The sequence below is a fragment of the Schistocerca serialis genome, chromosome 1 (genome assembly GCF_023864345.2).
Source record: "Schistocerca serialis cubense isolate TAMUIC-IGC-003099 chromosome 1, iqSchSeri2.2, whole genome shotgun sequence".
NCBI classification, from domain to species: domain Eukaryota; kingdom Metazoa; phylum Arthropoda; class Insecta; order Orthoptera; family Acrididae; genus Schistocerca; species Schistocerca serialis.
The window spans coordinates 929,031,634-929,049,122 of NC_064638.1; the positions used below are offsets into that span (position 1 = coordinate 929,031,634).

The window sequence follows — 17,489 nt, forward strand, 5'->3', positions numbered from 1 at the left end:
ATTCCTCCAGAACCTCAACAACTTCTCCCCCATTTGCTTCACATGGTCCTACTCAACCCAACAAACCACCTTCCTAGATGTTGACCTTCACCTCAGAGATGGCTACATCAATACCTCCATCCACATCAAACCTACTAACCACCAGCAATACCTCCACTTTGACAGCTGCCACCCATTCCATACCAAGAATTCCCTTCTGTACAGCTTAGCCATTTGAGGTCATCGCATCTGCAGTGATGAGCAGTCCCTCTCAAAATATACCAAGGGTGCCACTGAAGCCTTCACTTACCGTAATTATCCTCCCAGCCTTGTACAAAAACAAATCTCCTGTGCCTTATCTTCCCAGCCTCCCACCACCTCCCAAAGTCCGACAGTCCAGCCACAAAGGAGCATTCCCCTCGTAACTCAGTGCCATCCGGGACTGGAGCAACTGAATTATATTCTCTGCCAGGGTTTCAATTACCTCTCATCGTGCCCTGAAATGAGAAATTTCCTGCCCACTATCCTTCCCACCCCTCCTACCATGGTATTCCACCGTCCACCGAACCTACACAATATACTCGTTCATCTTTACACAACCCCTGCTCCCAATCCCTTACCTCATGGCTCATACCCCTGTAATAGACCTAGATGCAAGACCTGTCCCATACATCCTCCTACCAGCACCGACTCCAGTCCAGTCACTGACATCACCAATCCCATCAAAGGCAGGGCTACCTGTGAAACCAGTCATGTGATTTACAAGCTAAGCTGCAACCTTTGTGCTGCATTCTATGTAGGCCTGACATCCAACAAGCTGTCTGTCCGCATGAACGGCCACCGACAAACAGTGGCCAATAAACAAATAGACCACCCTGTTGCTGAACATGCTGCCAAACGTGATATCCCTCATCTCAATGACTGCTTCACAGCCTGTGCCACATGGATCCTTCCCACCAACACCAGCTTTTCTGAACTGCGCAGGTGGGAACTTTCCCTGCAATACATCCTACGTTCCCGTAACCCTCCTGGCCTCAACCTTCGTTAGTCACTGTCCTCACATGCCCAGCCTCTTCCCAATTCCCATTCCAGCATTACACAGCCATCATTTCACTGCCACACCCAGTATTTTTATTTCTTTTATTTCTCTCCTTTCTGCTACTTACCCCCTCCCCCCTCTACACCTTCTCTCCTGCCCTCCGTGTAAACTGCAACACTTCACTGTCTGCCACTCCCACCATACTATCCCTCTCCCTTCCCGCCACAGCCTCCTTTTTACCACCACCCAGTCACCACTCCCATCATGCACTGGTGCTCCTGTTTGCTGTGTGGTTTCAGCTCTCTGAGACTGCAGATGTGTGTGCAAGTTGTGTTTACGTGAGTGTGTGTGTGTGCGTGTGTGTATGTATGTCTACTGCTGACAAAGGCCTTATGGTCGAAAGCTTTAATTGTGTGAATATTTTTGTTGTGCCTATCGCGACTCAGCATCTCCGCTATATGGTGAGTAACAACTTTCCTTCTCTGGTATTGTTACATTCCAGCCTGGATTTTCCATTGTTTGAAACACATTAATACATACTAGGCATGCAGTCTTACGTTGGTATGACCTGATGTCAGATGTAAACATTCCTCCTCAAGATGCTCCATAATATGATGACAATTTCTGCCTTCCTTCTCACCCTGGATATCCCTGAGCCAAGTGACCTCCTTGTCAGCAACAAGCTGTAGGTTTTCATGCCAATTGTTCTCTGTTTATGAAGACTGCAACCTGTGTGTGAATTTGTGTGTGTCAACACTCAGCCACTGCCTTTGTGATTATCACAAAGACAGTGTCTGAGTGCTAACACACCCAAACACACGTTTCTTTCTTAGTTCTGATCATGCCCAATGGTTTCAATAAAGCACTGATGCAAAGGTCTTTTGTGAAACCACATTAAAAAGATATTTGTGTTCTAATGTGAGACTTATTATTGATAATCATTATAAAAATACAGTAAATAAAACTTTTAATATGTTGTTGTTGTGGTCTTCAGTCCTGAGACTGGTTTGATGCAGCTCTCCATGCTACTCTATCCTGTGCAAGCTTCTTCATCTCCCAGTACCTACTGCAACCTACATCCTTGTGAATCTGTTTAGTGTATTCATCTCTTGGTCTCTCTCTACGATTTTTACCCTCCACGCTGCCCTCCAATGCTAAATTTGTGATCCCTTGATGCCTCAAAACATGTCCTACCAACCGATCCCTTCTTCTAGTCAAGTTGTGCCACAAACTTCTCTTCTCCCCAATCCTATTCAATACCTCCTCATTAGTATCGTGATCTACCCACCTTATCTTCAGCATTCTTCTGTAGCACCACATTTCGAAAGCTTCTATTCTCTTCTTGTCCAAACTGGTTATCGTCCATGTTTCACTTCCATACATGGCTACACTCCATACAAATACTTTCAGAAACGACTTCCTGACACTTAAATCTATACTCGATGTTAACAAATTTCTCTTCTTCAGAAACGATTTCCTTGCCATTGCCAGTCTACATTTTATATCCTCTCTACTTCGACCATCATCAGTTATTTTACTCCCTAAATAGCAAAACTCCTTTACTACTTTAAGTGTCTCATTTCCTAATCTAATCCCCTCAGCATCACCCAATTTAATTTGACTACATTCCATTATCCTCGTTTTGCTTTTGTTGATGTTCATCTTTTATCTTCCTTTCAAGACACTGTCCATTCCGTTCAACTGCTCTTCCAAGTCCTTTGCTGTCTCTGACAGAATTACAATGTCATCGGCAAACCTCAAAGTTTTTACTTCTTCTCCATGAATTTTAATACCTACTCCGAATTTTTCTTTTGTTTCCTTTACTGCTTGCTCAATATACAGATTGAATAACATTGGGGAGAGGCTACAACCCTGCCTCACTCCTTTCCCAACCACTGCTTCCCTTTCATGCCCCTCGACTCTTATAACTGCCATCTGGTTTCTGTACAAATTGTAAATAGCCTTTCGCTCCCTGTATTTTACCCCTGCCACCTTCAGAATTTGAAAGAGAGTATTCCAGTTAACATTGTCAAAAGCTTTCTCTAAGTCTACAAATGCTAGAAACGTAGGTTTGCCTTTTCTTAATCTTTCTTCTAAGATAAGTCGTAAGGTTAGTATTGCCTCACGTGTTCCAACATTTCTATGGAATCCAAACTGATCCTCCCCGAGGTCCGCTTCTACCAGTTTTTCCATTCGTCTGTAAGGAATTCGCGTTAGTATTTTGCAGCTGTGACTTATTAAACTGATAGTTCTGTAATTTTCACATCTGTCAACACCTGCTTTCTTTGGGATTGGAATTATTATATTCTTCTTGAAGTCTGAGGGTATTTCGCCTGTCTCATACATCTTGCTCACCAGATGGTAGAGTTTTGTCATGACTGGCTCTCCCAAGGCCATCAGTAGTTCTAATGGAATGTTGTCTACTCCCGGGGACTTGTTTCGACTCAGGTCTTTCAGTGCTCTGTCAAACTCTTCACGCAGTATCTTATCTCCCATTTCATCTTCATCTACATCCTCTTCCATTTCCATAATATTGTCCTCAAGTACATCGCCCTTGTATAAACCCTCTATATACTCCTTCCACCTTTCTGCCTTCCCTTCTTTGCTTAGAACTGGGTTTCCATCTGAGCTCTTGATATTCATACAAGTGGTTCTCTTCTCTCCAAAGGCCTCTTTAATTTTCCTGTAGGCAGTATCTATCTCACCCCTAGTGAGACAAGCCTCTACATCCTTACATTTGTACTCTAGCCATCCCTGCTTAGCCATTTTGCACTTCCTGTCAATCTAATTTTTGAGACGTTTGTATTCCTTTTTGCCTGCTTCATTTACTGCATTTTTATATTTTCTCCTTTCATCAATTAAATTCAGTATCTCTTCTGTTACCAAGGATTTCTACTAGCCCTCGTCTTTTTACCTACTTGATCCTCTGCTGCCTTCACTACTTCATCCCTCAGAGCTACCCATTCTTCTTCTACTGTATTTCTTTCCCCCATTCCTGTCAATTGTTCCCTTATGCTCTTCCTGAAACTCTCTACAACCTCTGGTTCTTTCAGTTTATCCAAGTCCCATCTCCTTAAATTCCCGCCTTTTAGCAGTTTCTTCAGTTTCAATCTACAGTTCATAACCAATAGATTGTGGTCAGAATCCACATCTGCCCCTGGAAATGTCTTACAATTTAAAACCTGGTTCCTAAATCTCTGTCTTACCATTATGTAATCTATCTGATACCTACTTTTAATATAATATCAGTTAAAACACTAAAGTTGCAGTCTTCATGAACAGAGAACAATTGGCTTGAAATCTACAGCTTATTTTGTTGCCTATGCTTTCCTTTACTTGACACTTCCTTATATTTTATGCATTTTTGTGTCAGTCCATTGAAAAGTGTAAAAAGAGTGTTTTGCTGTATGTATATATTACATTAACTAGGTGTGTGTGTGATTTCACTATCACACCCATAATGCTTACATAATAAGTGATTGTAAATAAGGAATACCAATAACACTCAAAGTGTTTGTATATTTCTGAAAATTATCTAGCCACAAACATTATTTAAAGTTTTGTGTTGGAATGCTTTCCCAAGTAGCTTATGTTATAAATCCCTAAAACAATGAAGTTACTAATTAAGAAATTATATATTTTAGTTAAAGGAAAATCTGGAATACATTTCACATAAATTTCCTAAGCATGTTATAGTCTTATGGAGATTTCAATTTACCAGATATAGACTGGGACACTCAGATGTTTAGGACGGGTGGTAGGGACAGAGCATCAAGTGACATTATACTGAGTGCACTATCCGAAAATTACCTCGAGCAATTAAACAGAGAACCGACTTATGGAGATAACGTCTTGGACCTACTGATAACAAACAGACCCACACTTTTCGACTCTGTAAGTGCAGAACAGAGGATCAGTTATCATAAGACCGTTGCAGCATCCCTGAATATGGAAGTAAATAGGAATATTAAAAAAGGGAGGAAGGTTTATCTGTTTAGCAAGAGTAATAGAAGGCAGATTTCAGACTACCAAACAGATCAAAACAAAAATTTCTGTTCTGACACTGACAATGTTGAGTGTTTATGGAAAAAGTTCAAGGCAATCGTAAAATGCGTTTTAGACAGGTACGTGCTGAGTAAAACTGTGAGGGACGGGAAAAACCCACCGTGGTTCAACAACAAAGCTAGGAAACTACTGTGAAAGCAAGGAGAGCTTCACTGTAAGTTTAAACGCAGCCAAAACCTCTCAGACAAACAGAAGCTAAACGATGTCAAAGTTAGCATAAGGAGGGCTATGTGTGAAGTGTTCAGTGAATTCGAAAGTAAAATTCTATGTACCGACTTGACAGAAAATCCTAGGAAGTTCTGGTCTTATGTTAAATCAGTAAGTGGCTTAAAACAGCATATCCAGACACTCTGGGATGATGATGGCATTGAAACAGAGGATGACACGCATAAAGCTGAAATACTAAACACCTTTTTCCAAAGCTGTTTCACAGAGGAGGGCCGCACTGCAGTTCCTTCTGTAAATCCTCGCACAAACTGAAAAATGGCTGACATCGAAATAAGTGTCCAAGGAATAGAAAAGCAACTGAAATCACTCAACAGAGGAAAGTCCACTGGACCTGACAGGATACCAATTCAATTCTACACAGAGTACGCAAAAGAACTTGCCCCCCTTCTAATAGCCGTGTACCACAAGTATCTAGAGGAACAGAAAGTTCCAAATGATTGGAAAAGAGCACAGGTAGTCCCAGTCTTCAAGAAGGGTCATCGAGCAGATGTGCAAAACTATAGACCTACGTGTCAGACGTCGATCTGTTGTAGAATTTTGGAACATGTTTTTTGCTCGCGTATCATGTCATTTCTGGAAACCCAGAATCTACTCTGTAGGAATCACCATGGATTCTGGAAACAGCGATCGTGTGAGACCCAACTCGCTTTATTTGTTCATGAAACCCAGAAAATATTAGATACAGGCTCCCAGGTAGATGCCATTTTCCTTGACTTCCGGAAGGCGTTCGATACAGTTCCACACTGTTGCCTGATAAACAAAGTAAGAGCCTACAGAATATCAGACCAGCTGTGTGGCTGGAGTGAAGAGTTTTTAGCAAACAGAACACAGCATGTTGTTCTCAATGGAGAGACGTCTACAAATGTTAAAGTAACCTCTGGCGTGCCACAGGGGAGTGTTATGGGACCATTGCTTTTCACAATATATATAAATGACCTAGTAGATAATGTCGGAAGTTCCATGCGGCTTCTCGCAGATGATGCTGTAGTATACAGAGAAGTTGCAGCAGTCCATCAACAAAGGAGGTGGCTTACAAAACACTCGTTCGACTTATACTTGAGTATTGCTCATCAGTGTGGGATACGTACCAGGTCTGGTTGACTGAGGAGATAGAGAACATCCAAAAAAGAGTGGTGCGTTTCGTCACAGGGTTATTTGGTAAGCGTGATAGCGTTATGGAGATGTTTAGCAAACTCAAGTGGCAGACTCTGCAAGAAAGGTGCTCGGCATTGCGGTGTAGCTTGCTGTCCAGGTTTCGAGAGGGTGCGTTTCTGGATGAGGTATCAAACATATTGCTTCCCCATACTTATACCTCCCGTGGAGATCACGAATGTAAAATTAGAGAGATTCGAGCGCGCATGGAGGCTTTCCAGCAGTCGTTCTTCCCGCGACCCATACATGACTGGAACAGGAAAGGGAGGTAATGACTGTAGCCCTCCGCCACACACTGTTGGGTGGCTTGCGGAGTATAAATGTAGATGTAGATGTAATATTGCCTATTAATGACATCATGTTGATTGGGGAAAGAAAAGGCAAGGGACCCACATACAGTAACAATTGATGTACTAACACCCATGTGAGATACAGATGGGATACAGATGAAAGCTGCATGCAGATATATAAAGGCACAACAGTAAAATGTGCTTTTAATACATGAAAATTATAATATTGGCCATGGTGAGTTGAATGGAGAGGAATACACTTGACAAAAAGCAGATGAGGAAGCTCAGTAATGAAGTACAAGTTCTATGTAGAATAGGAGTAGTTTGCCTCAAAATATAGAAGGGTAGAGAAAAATGAGTGGTGTAATCACAGAACACAGGCTTTCATGGGTGGTATTTATATAACTGCTGATATTTGTTTTATTTGGACATAAGGCTGTGGTACAAAGCATAATTCTTTGCCTAATGTTCTGTGTTCCAAACCTGGAGACATTATCACAGGCTTTAAAGACTTAGAAAGCAGTTATAGAATCAAATGGACCTAGCAAGCAAAACTGTTTATATGTACCTATGCAATGATCAGTTTGTGCTGTCATCAGACTGCTGCCTAAGATCATGGAGTTGGGATAATGTATGCTGTGTAACTTTTAGTGTGGGAAAATTGATACTGCTTTTTTTTACTTAGCATAAGGTACACCTTATCTAATTCCAAAAATTGTTTTATGCTTTTGATTTTCTATGACCTCTCTGCACATCCTGCATCTTGCTAAAACCACAGTTTCAGATAAATAAATTTGATGGTCTCATGGTCCTAGTGAATGATCTGCTACTGCTGATTTATCCTTCTTGCCCAGGCAACAATTGCTCTTGTGTTTCTTATGGTGGGGGTTAATGCTTCTATTTGTAGTTCCTATGTACACTGACTCTTAGATGCAATGGATTTTAGATACTCCTGCTGTGGCAAGCAGTGAAGGTAGGTCCTTTGCAGTGTTCAAATATTTGCCTACCTTTCCTGTTGGCTTAAACACTGTATCAATATCATGTTTTCTGAGCACTTTGCTGTGCAGTCTGTGACAGTTTTTAAAAATGGAAACAAAAGTTTTTCTTTAGACTTTTTAGCATGATGTGCCCTATTTATCTCTCTGTCAGAGCAGCCATTTCTTCTGAAGGCTCTTCTTAAACAATCAAGCATGTCCTCCAAGTACTTTGGTTCACAGTTTCTTTTATCCCAGAGTACCAACAACTGATCACTCCTCTTATCTGCCTGGAATGGTGTCAGGAATTTCTGTGCAGGTATCCATATGTATGAACGGGCTTTCTGTATTCTTTATACTGGAAAAGTTCTGTCATGTTTTCTAACTATCTGCACATATAAAAATGAAATTTTTGCATAGTGAACTTCATATTAGGATTATTAGTAATAAGAAAATTTAAAAATTTCAGAGAGTTCTTTTTCTCCATGAGGCCATATAATGAAGTATCATCCACATATGTACCTACATAATGATTCATGAGATATTAGTTTCTCCCAGCATATACAATGTTCAAATAACTTACAGGAATGCAGTAAGGTGACACCGTTGGCAACTGCCGATATTTTGAAAGGAGCACACCCTGGCATTTTCAGGGCAAAACTACAGCAAGTAAATGCTGTGCAAGTGAATTTCAAACCTCAGTTTTCAAGGAACTCCATAAAGATAAAACACACTCAGACAGTAAACACTAGCACCGTCACCATCACAAATGAGAGATGACCGATGTCAAAAGTTATCAATAGTGATATTAATAACCAATGGGTCAGGTAGCATAAACTCTGTCCTTTGCTTTTCAACAAGTGAAAGAGCAGGATTCCTTGCAGAATTTAAAGAAAAACCACCATCACCCAACCAACCAAAGACCAAAATTCTCCTGAAGAAAAGTTCCTTATCACAGGAGACTGTCAAGAGTGTCAATTCTTATTGTGTTGTGCCCCCATAGGTTATATGGCCCCCCCTAAGGTCCACGACGAGGGGGTTCCTCTTTGTCCAATTTCGAGAAACATTGGTGCTCTGACATATCACGCAGCAAAATACATTCCTACTCTGTTCAGCCCCATAAGTTGTCAGTGTAAGGACTACATTAAGAACTTGGCAGATTTCTTATGTCATTTAGAGGGACTGCATTTGACTGACTCTGATATTCTAGTTTGTTTTGATGTGGTCTCTCTCTTCACTCATGTTCCCCTGTCTGATTCATTATGGTTGACTGAGGTTAGGTTTGGTGTTAAATTAACAAACCTATTTTGACATGAGTTGATTTAAATTACTTTTTATTCAATGACCAGTTCTACAAGTGGACAAATGCAGTTGTGAAGGGAAGCCTGATGTCTCCTATTATTACCAATTTGTTTGTGGAAGATTTCGATAAACATGTCTTGGAGCCAGTGGCTTCAAAACATGCATGTTTTCAGATATGTAGACAATAGTTTTGTTATTTGGCCTCATGGCAGTGAAAATTTGACCAATTTTTTAGAACATCTGAATATTCGTTTTGCAATGGAGATGGAAAGAGATGGCTCCAATCCCTTCCATGATGAGTTGGTCAGGATGAAGGTGGCTAGTACATTGGGATATGCCATTTATAGGAAGCCTACTCACACTGACTTGTATCTGCAGGCTGATAGCTGTCACCATCCAGCTCAATGTGAAGGGGTACTTTGTACCTTGGTTCACAGGGCCCATGAAATCTCAGACCCCGAGAGCTTGTCACCTGAGTTATCCCATCTCGAAGTCACTTTTCGTCAGAATGGTTATAGTGAAAGGCAGATTAGATGTGCTTTGCACTATCCACCAGCTGTGCACTGGGTGACTGCTGCCAAGGTAGCACCCAAAGTCTATAGACTTTTTGTCTTACGCAGGGAGCATTTTGAACAGGACCAGTCAGATTTTGTGGAAACATGATGTGAAGTTTTCTTTTTGTCCACCGTCTAAGATCAGGATCCTTTTAGGTTCTATAAAGGATGATCTTGTTTTGCATAAGGTGGGTATCTACCATATTCCTTGCAGCTGTGGCATGTCATACATTGATCAAAGTATTAGGACTGTTGAGAACCGGTGTACTGAGCATATGTGGCATACACACCCAGAACATTGTCTTGGCACTGTTCATACTGTGGAATGTAACAAGATGGAGATTCTGGCATGCACTTCCAGCTATTGGGACAGTTTCATTAAGGAAGCTGTTGAAATTAAATTAGCAAGTAACCTTATGGATAGAGATGGTGGTTTTTGTTTAAATTCTGCGTGGAATCCTGCTCTCTCACTTGTCAAAAAACAGAGGGACAGAGTTTATGCTACCTCAACCATTCACCCATCCATCTTTGTTTTGTAATTGCACTAGTGTTTAAAATAGGTGAGTGTGTGTGTGTGTGTGTGTGTGTGTGTGTGTGTATGTGTGTGTGTGCGTGGGCGCGCGCATGTGTGTGCATGTCATCTATATGGAAGGGTTTTAAATTCGCTTGCACAGTGCTTACTAATTGCAGTTTTGCCTTGAAAATGGCAGGGTGTGCTCCTGTTGAAATATCAGTGGTTGTCAATGACGTCACATCACTGCATTCCCATACGTTATTTTGATACATAAGTGTATTTTCCTCATTGTCTGAAGAACTGCTTCTTTGAAGAACTGCTTAATCAGATATTTCCATACAAAAATTATCTGCAACTGGACTAAATGGGTTCCCCAAGGCCACACCATCAGTTTACTCACAGAATTTGTTGTCCCACTGAAAGTAGTTGATGCGAGATAATGTCTAAAGACATCTACCATATCCTTTGTAAAAATACTTTCCAACTATGAAATAACCTCATGAAGAATAACCCTAGTAAACAGTGATATGACATTGAGCCTGATCATAATAACACTTGCGCTTAGCCTAAAAGATTTTAATTTTCCAAAAAATGACCAGAATCTGCAATATAAGTGTCAGTTTTTCTTATAAGTGATTACTGGAGAGTGGCTACATGTTCGGCAATTTCATACCTCCGGTAATTAATGGTGCTAACAATTGGTCTCAATGGAACACCCTCCCTGTTTGTGTATTTTTGGTAGACTATACAATGCTGGTGACAATGCTTCTGATTTGATGAGACCTTCTTGTCAATGGGAAAAATTATAGAGGCCTTTAATAGCTAATCCATTAGCCTGAGAACAGAAGTTGTGGGATCTCCCTTAAGTTCTCTGTATCTTCCTGGTTCTAATAAGTCCTGAACTTTATTGCATTAGTCTTCTTTCTTCATTATGACTGTAGTATTGTCTTTATCTGCTGGATGAATTAGAATGTTTTTATCAGAATTTAAATCTCAGAGAACTTTCATCTTATCTTTCATTGAATTACTGCTAGTTGGTTTTCTCCTAAGCAATATCCTGGCTGATTCTATGACTGTTTCTTTGGCAGCTCGTTTAGGTAAAAAGCTTCAGTAAAGTACTCAGACAACATGGTACTGATAAAGTGTTTAAGCCAACAAGAAAGGTGCATGAATATTTAACACTGCATAATAATAATGAGACTCGGATGTACAGAGAGGTCATAGAAAGTCAGAAGCATGGAAACAATTTTAACAGAAAAGAAGGACTGAAATTAGGTAAGTTGTTGGCCTTACTGCTAAGTAAAATAAATGGCACCACAGTTTCCACAGCACACATAGGCTCAACTCCACCATCTTAGGTAGTGGACTGATGACATCATCATGTTACGTATAAACAGTTTTGTTTGATGAGCTTGTTCGGGGCTGTACTGCTTTCTGAGTCATCAAAGCCTCTGATGAAGCCTCCAGCATTGGAAGATGAAACATTGGGCAGAGAATTATGCCTTGGACCACAGCCTTATAACCATAAAACAAATATCAGCAATTACACTGATTGGTGTTTATGGTGTAGATGGAAAAAAGAAAAAGTGACCTATGCCTGAACAGAGGATGAAACAAGGGGCACTATCACTGTGAAACTTGGATGCTTGTTTTGAGGAATATCCATTGGTGGAAGGATAAACCATTGGTTCTGGGGTTTTCTTCAAAGCAGCAAAGTAAAGGAACCTATCTACATGACCTATTTCATACACTGATATAATAAGCGAATAAGAAAGACACAGTAGTCTGAGCTTGATGAGCTGTTCATAACATATAAAATAAAGAATAAAGAGGTATAGTAAGAAAGGCAACAAAAGATTGTTAATTGTCTGTCTGTCTGTTTGTCTCTCTCTCTCTCTCTCTCTCTCTCTCTGTGTGTGTTTGTGTGTGTGTGTGTGTGTGTGTGTGAGTGTGTGTGTGTCTGTGTGTTATTGTTGAAAAGCTTACATCTTTTACCTTGAGTAATCCAAATATGTTTAGTTTGACTAACAGAATTTAAGTGTGTGCTACAGTGGTAACTAAATGAAAGCAACTTACAGATAACTTATGCTTAAAATATTATGATATTTACCATACATATAGAATTGAAGGGTCACACGGGCCTGATAAAGCAATAAATATTCATCCTGTTTAACCAAACTATTGATAGTTTAAAATAGAGGTGCAACTAGTTTACCAGCCCTCTTTTTGGATAGTCCACTTGTATAAAGAAGCAGAGACAATGTAAAAAATATTTTATAATCAGAACATTTTGCAATTATTATTTACTTCAATAATTTCCATTCATATGGAATTAGTGGCTACTGGGTAAGGGTGTTTGTGTAATCTTGATAAAAGCACACTTGAGATCAAATACAGAACAATGATCAATCATTACTGTTTCTTTTTGGGTGGTTTGCAGATAACATGATTAGGATTATGTCATGGTTTACAATGGTTTAAAATAGAATTACATGAAATAATACTTAGTGTTGTTGTTGTGGTCAACAGTCCTGAGACTGGATTGATGCAGCTCTCCATGCTACTCTATCCTGTGCAAGCTTCTTCATCTCCCAGTACCTACTGCAACCTACATCCTTCTGAATCTGTTTAGTGTATTCATCTCTTGGTCTCCCTCTACGATTTTTACCCTCCATGTTGCCCTCCAATACTAAATTGGTGATCCCTTGATGCCTCAGAACATGTTCTACCAACCGATCCCTTCTTCTAGTTAAGTTGTGCCATAAAATTCTCTTCTCCCCAATCCTATTCAATACCTCCTCATTAGTTATATGATCTACCCATCTAATCTTCAGCATTCTTCTGTAGCACCACATTTCAAAAGCTTCTATTCTCCTCTTGTCCAAACTAGTTATCGTCCATGTTTCTCTTCCATACATGGCTACGCTACATACAAATACTTTCAGAAACCACTTCCTGACACTTAAATCAATACTCGATGTTAACAAATTTCTCTTCTTCAGAAATACTTAGTACAAGTACCATATGTTAATGGTTTTCAGTTTGCAAAGTTTAAAAAGGTGGTTATAGCTAACAGATAAACTGTCACTGTTTTAGTTTGTAAATGCCAAAAGTTATTCATGAGTATGAATACTCCTTGTTTAATTTTGTGGTAAGAATGTAGTGACTTGTTCATCTAAGACAGGAGATATGTGGTGTATTATATGACTTTGGAGAAAATGATGCACTACCCAATGGCTGCCTGACCAATGAATGATGGTTGTGATATTCGAAAGTATTCACTTTATTATTTAAGTAATTTAGAATCTCATACTGTTTAAAAGTTTGTTTTGTATTCTTGTATGTACAAAGGATTGACTGGACACAGAGTGTCTGCAAGGTGGGATAATTTTTGCTGCTAGACTATTTTGCAGTACCTGCTGGTTTGGTGATTTATTCCATTCTGCAGTCCTGGCTACAAGATTTCCCACACATCATGGAACACGAATACAATGAAAATGCAGATGATGTCACAAAAAATAAAAAAAAAACTAGAAAACACATTCTATCTGCCAGTATGGGCTAAGAAAAAAGTCAGTCATGTTAAACAGAATACCTGTGTTTATGAAGTGCTACAATCTTCCTAAAGGGAAAATCATTACAATCTAATTTCTAAAGGCATACTTTCTATTACTGGTAGAAAGTTGAAGCTAGGTAAGGGCTTTCAGTTTTCAGCACAGGAAAAATTGCAATGGAGAAAAAGTCTAAAGTTAAGAAGTAGTACACACTTACTCTGGAACTGAATCAATAAGCAACAGTTCAGAGTTAAAAAGTAAAGGTCACTAATCTTAACAAACATATATTCTCAAACATGGAGCCCTTCATGATGTAAACTTTCAGCTGATGTACACTCCTGGAAATTGAAATAAGAACACCGTGAATTCATTGTCCCAGGAAGGGGAAACTTTATTGACACATTCCTGGGGTCAGATAAATCACATGATCACACTGACAGAACCACAGGCAAATAGACACAGGCAACAGAGCATGCACAATGTCGGCACTAGTACAGTGTATATCCACCTTTCGCAGCAATGCAGGCTGCTATTCTCCCATGGAGACGATCGTAGAGATGCTGGATGTAGCCCTGTGGAACGGTTTGCCATGCCATTTCCGCCTGGCGCCTCAGTTGGACCAGCGTTCGTGCTGGACGTGCAGACCGCGTGAGACGACGTTTCATCCAGTCCCAAACATGCTCAATGGGGGACAGATCCGGAGATCTTGCTGGCCAGGGTAGTTGACTTACACCTTCTAGAGCACGTTGGGTGGCACAGGATACATGCGGACGTGCACTGTCCTGTTGAAACAGCAAGTTCCCTTGCCGGTCTAGGAATGGTAGAACGATGGGTTCGATGACGGTTTGGATGTACCGTGCACTATTCAGTGTCCCCTCGACGATCACCAGTGGTGTACGGCCAGTGTAGGAGATCGCTCCCCACACCATGATGCCGGGTGTTGGCCCTGTGTGCCTCGGTCGTATGCAGTCCTGATTGTGGCGCTCACCTGCACGGCGCCAAACACGCATACGACCATCATTGGCACCAAGGCAGAAGAGACTCTCATCGCTGAAGACGACACGTCTCCATTCGTCCCTCCATTCACGCCTGTCGCGACACCACTGGAGGCGGGCTGCACGATGTTGGGGCGTGAGCGGAAGACGGCCTAACGGTGTGCGGGACCGTAGCCCAGCTTCATGGAGACGGTTGCGAATGGTCCTCGCCGATACCCCAGGAGCAACAGTGTCCCTAATTTGCTGGGAAGTGGCGGTGCGGTCCCCTACGGCACTGCGTAGGATCCTATGGTCTTGGCGTGCATCCGTGCGTCGCTGCGGTCCGGTCCCAGGTCGACGGGCACGTGCACCTTCCGCCGACCACTGGCGACAACATCGATGTACTGTGGAGACCTCACGCCCCACGTGGTGAGCAATTCGGCGGTACGTCCACCCGGCCTCCCGCATGCCCACTATACGCCCTCGCTCAAAGTCCGTCAATTGCACATACGGTTCACGTCCACGCTGTCGCGGCATGCTACCAGTGTTAAAGACTGCGATGGAGCTCCGTATGCCACGGCAAACTGGCTGACACTGACGGCGGCGGTGCACAAATGCTGCGCAGCTAGCGCCATTCGACGGCCAACACCTCGGTTCCTGGTGTGTCCGCTGTGCCGTGCGTGTGATCATTGCTTGTACAGCCCTCTCACAGTGTCCGGAGCAAGTATGGTGGGTCTGACACACCGGTGTCAATGTGTTCTTTTTTCCATTTCCAGGAGTGTAGAAAGTGTCAAACAGAGTTGTGTCATAGCTCAGAAGTACTTTCCTTTATACCTCCATAAGATCAGTCTCATAAACTGTTACAAAAAATTAATGCTGCAGACGGTGAATACATATCAAAAGACATTAAATGAAAGATAAATCCATTTGTGGCTATGTAGACTGCAAAGTGCATTGTACACAGACTGTGGTGAAGAATGAGGAGCTAAGGTGCTGGCACAGCAGACTGCAACGTTTTATTCAGCAGCAGGATATAATAAAGGTTTAATCTGATTTTTGCGCAAAAAGCACTCCACAGCACAAATGCGCAAAAAGCCTTCTACAGCACAATTCATTATTACCTTTTCTTGTCACTATTCCCTGTCAACAATGAATTAAAAACAGACATAAATTTTGACCTAAATACTTACTTATAGTTAAAGGAATGACACATGAAATCTGTAGCTTCCAGGCATCTACGAGCACATTTGCTGACACTTGTGTATAACCATTTTTCAACATCATGACCTTTCAAACGTCTTGAGGAGAACTTTGAAAAACTGTCCAAATAAGATGCACAATCTGTCTCATCATGGCCATTACTGCAGTCCTACCACATGGAAGAAATTTGTCATATTACTTCAAAAATATTTTAATCTATTAATTTAAAAAAAAATCAAAGAGAAAAAACATTTAGATACAAAATCAGCCAGCAACCTTATCACCATCACAAACCCAGGATTCATCTATACACTCATTGAACTGACACTCAAATTTCTTTGGCCCACATCCTTGAATTACTGGAGTTTTCTTGATTCCTGAAACAAAACTGCAGTTATGGCTCTTCTTTTATTCACGGAATAATCTGATAATGTGTGGTTCTTATCTTAGGCATGAATAAATACGCAATTTTATCCGGCACAAACCTGTAGTCCAGCAAATAGGAATATCACAGTATTCAAATCTAACATCATCTCCAACAAAACACCAAGGGTGGCTTTCACCCCCATTCAGATTGCGACAGTAATTGTGATTAATTAATGTTGATCTTAGTTCATGTGGAATAACTTTCTCCAGAGATGATTTAACCTTTTCATGATTCCAGTAATGGCATGGCAGACCAGTCACAGATACGTTAGCTGTTCCACTATAGTCTCGACCATTCCTTACAACACAACCTGTAGCAATAACGTAATAATCCATTTTATCCTTAAGTAGGATGGACAGTTTATATTAAATGACTGGATCTTCTGCAATTTTTTTTTTAAATTTCTAATGAATACTCTAGACACTATTTCTTAATGAGATATGTGAACATCATTTTCACTGTAAAACTACATCTGGAAAAACAGTGAGTAGTAAAGTCTTGATTATTTGATGTGTTCCATACCAAAATCTATTGGACCATACAATTACACATATGAGCAGATTTAAATACAATGAAAGTCATTTGGAAAGCACCACATTTAACCACATATATTTAACAGGTCATAAGTAAAACTTTAAAATTTCAAAATAATGCTCTAATATAATTGGTACCATTAGACCTCTGGATACTTTAATTAACTACAGTAACATGCAACGAGAACCATTACATATGTAATGGCTTCAGATGAAAGAGAGACTCAGTGAGTCTTTGAGGTACCAGTTTCTACATGAATTCACATTTTGTTGCTATTGACTGCTGGGGTAGATTTGTGAACAAATAGATGAGGTATCATGTCCTGAAAATGTTCAAATTGCTACAAAAGGGGTAAAAGGAAAGCCAAGGAAAGAAGACTGTGTGCATCAATGTGAAATTGGTTTGGGCATTTTTGGATACTGATGTCTGAGAATTTTAAGGAGTCCTTTGTACTGCTTGCACATATATCCAGGAGGAATATATTTCTGTTTCAATATGCTCTCCTTGGAGCTGTTCTAGCTGTTGTTGCACTATTGCCCTGAGACTGCTTTGCATGCATTCATGCGCGCGCGCGCGCACACACACACACACACACACACACACACACACACACACCACACACACACACACACACAAGGTAGTGAAAAAAGGTGACAGTCTAGCATAATAAATATTGATAGTAACCAAGTATGTGTGGCCAAAA

The 17,489-nt window shown here is 40.7% G+C and overlaps 1 protein-coding gene across 2 annotated transcripts in view; it reads right to left on the bottom strand.

Annotated features, from left to right (window-relative positions):
• LOC126412402 (serine protease svh-1-like) overlaps nucleotides 1-17,489 on the bottom strand; it is a 467,630-nt gene that overhangs the window by 232,771 nt on the left and 217,370 nt on the right. For both annotated transcript variants that reach the window (XM_050081990.1, XM_050082000.1), the window contains 3 exons: nucleotides 16,311-16,562; nucleotides 16,102-16,202; nucleotides 15,816-15,994 (listed from right to left, as the gene is read on the bottom strand). In XM_050081990.1, the coding sequence (XP_049937947.1) occupies nucleotides 15,816-15,994; nucleotides 16,102-16,202; nucleotides 16,311-16,562 (532 nt within the window). The remainder of the gene's footprint in view (nucleotides 1-15,815; nucleotides 15,995-16,101; nucleotides 16,203-16,310; nucleotides 16,563-17,489) is intronic.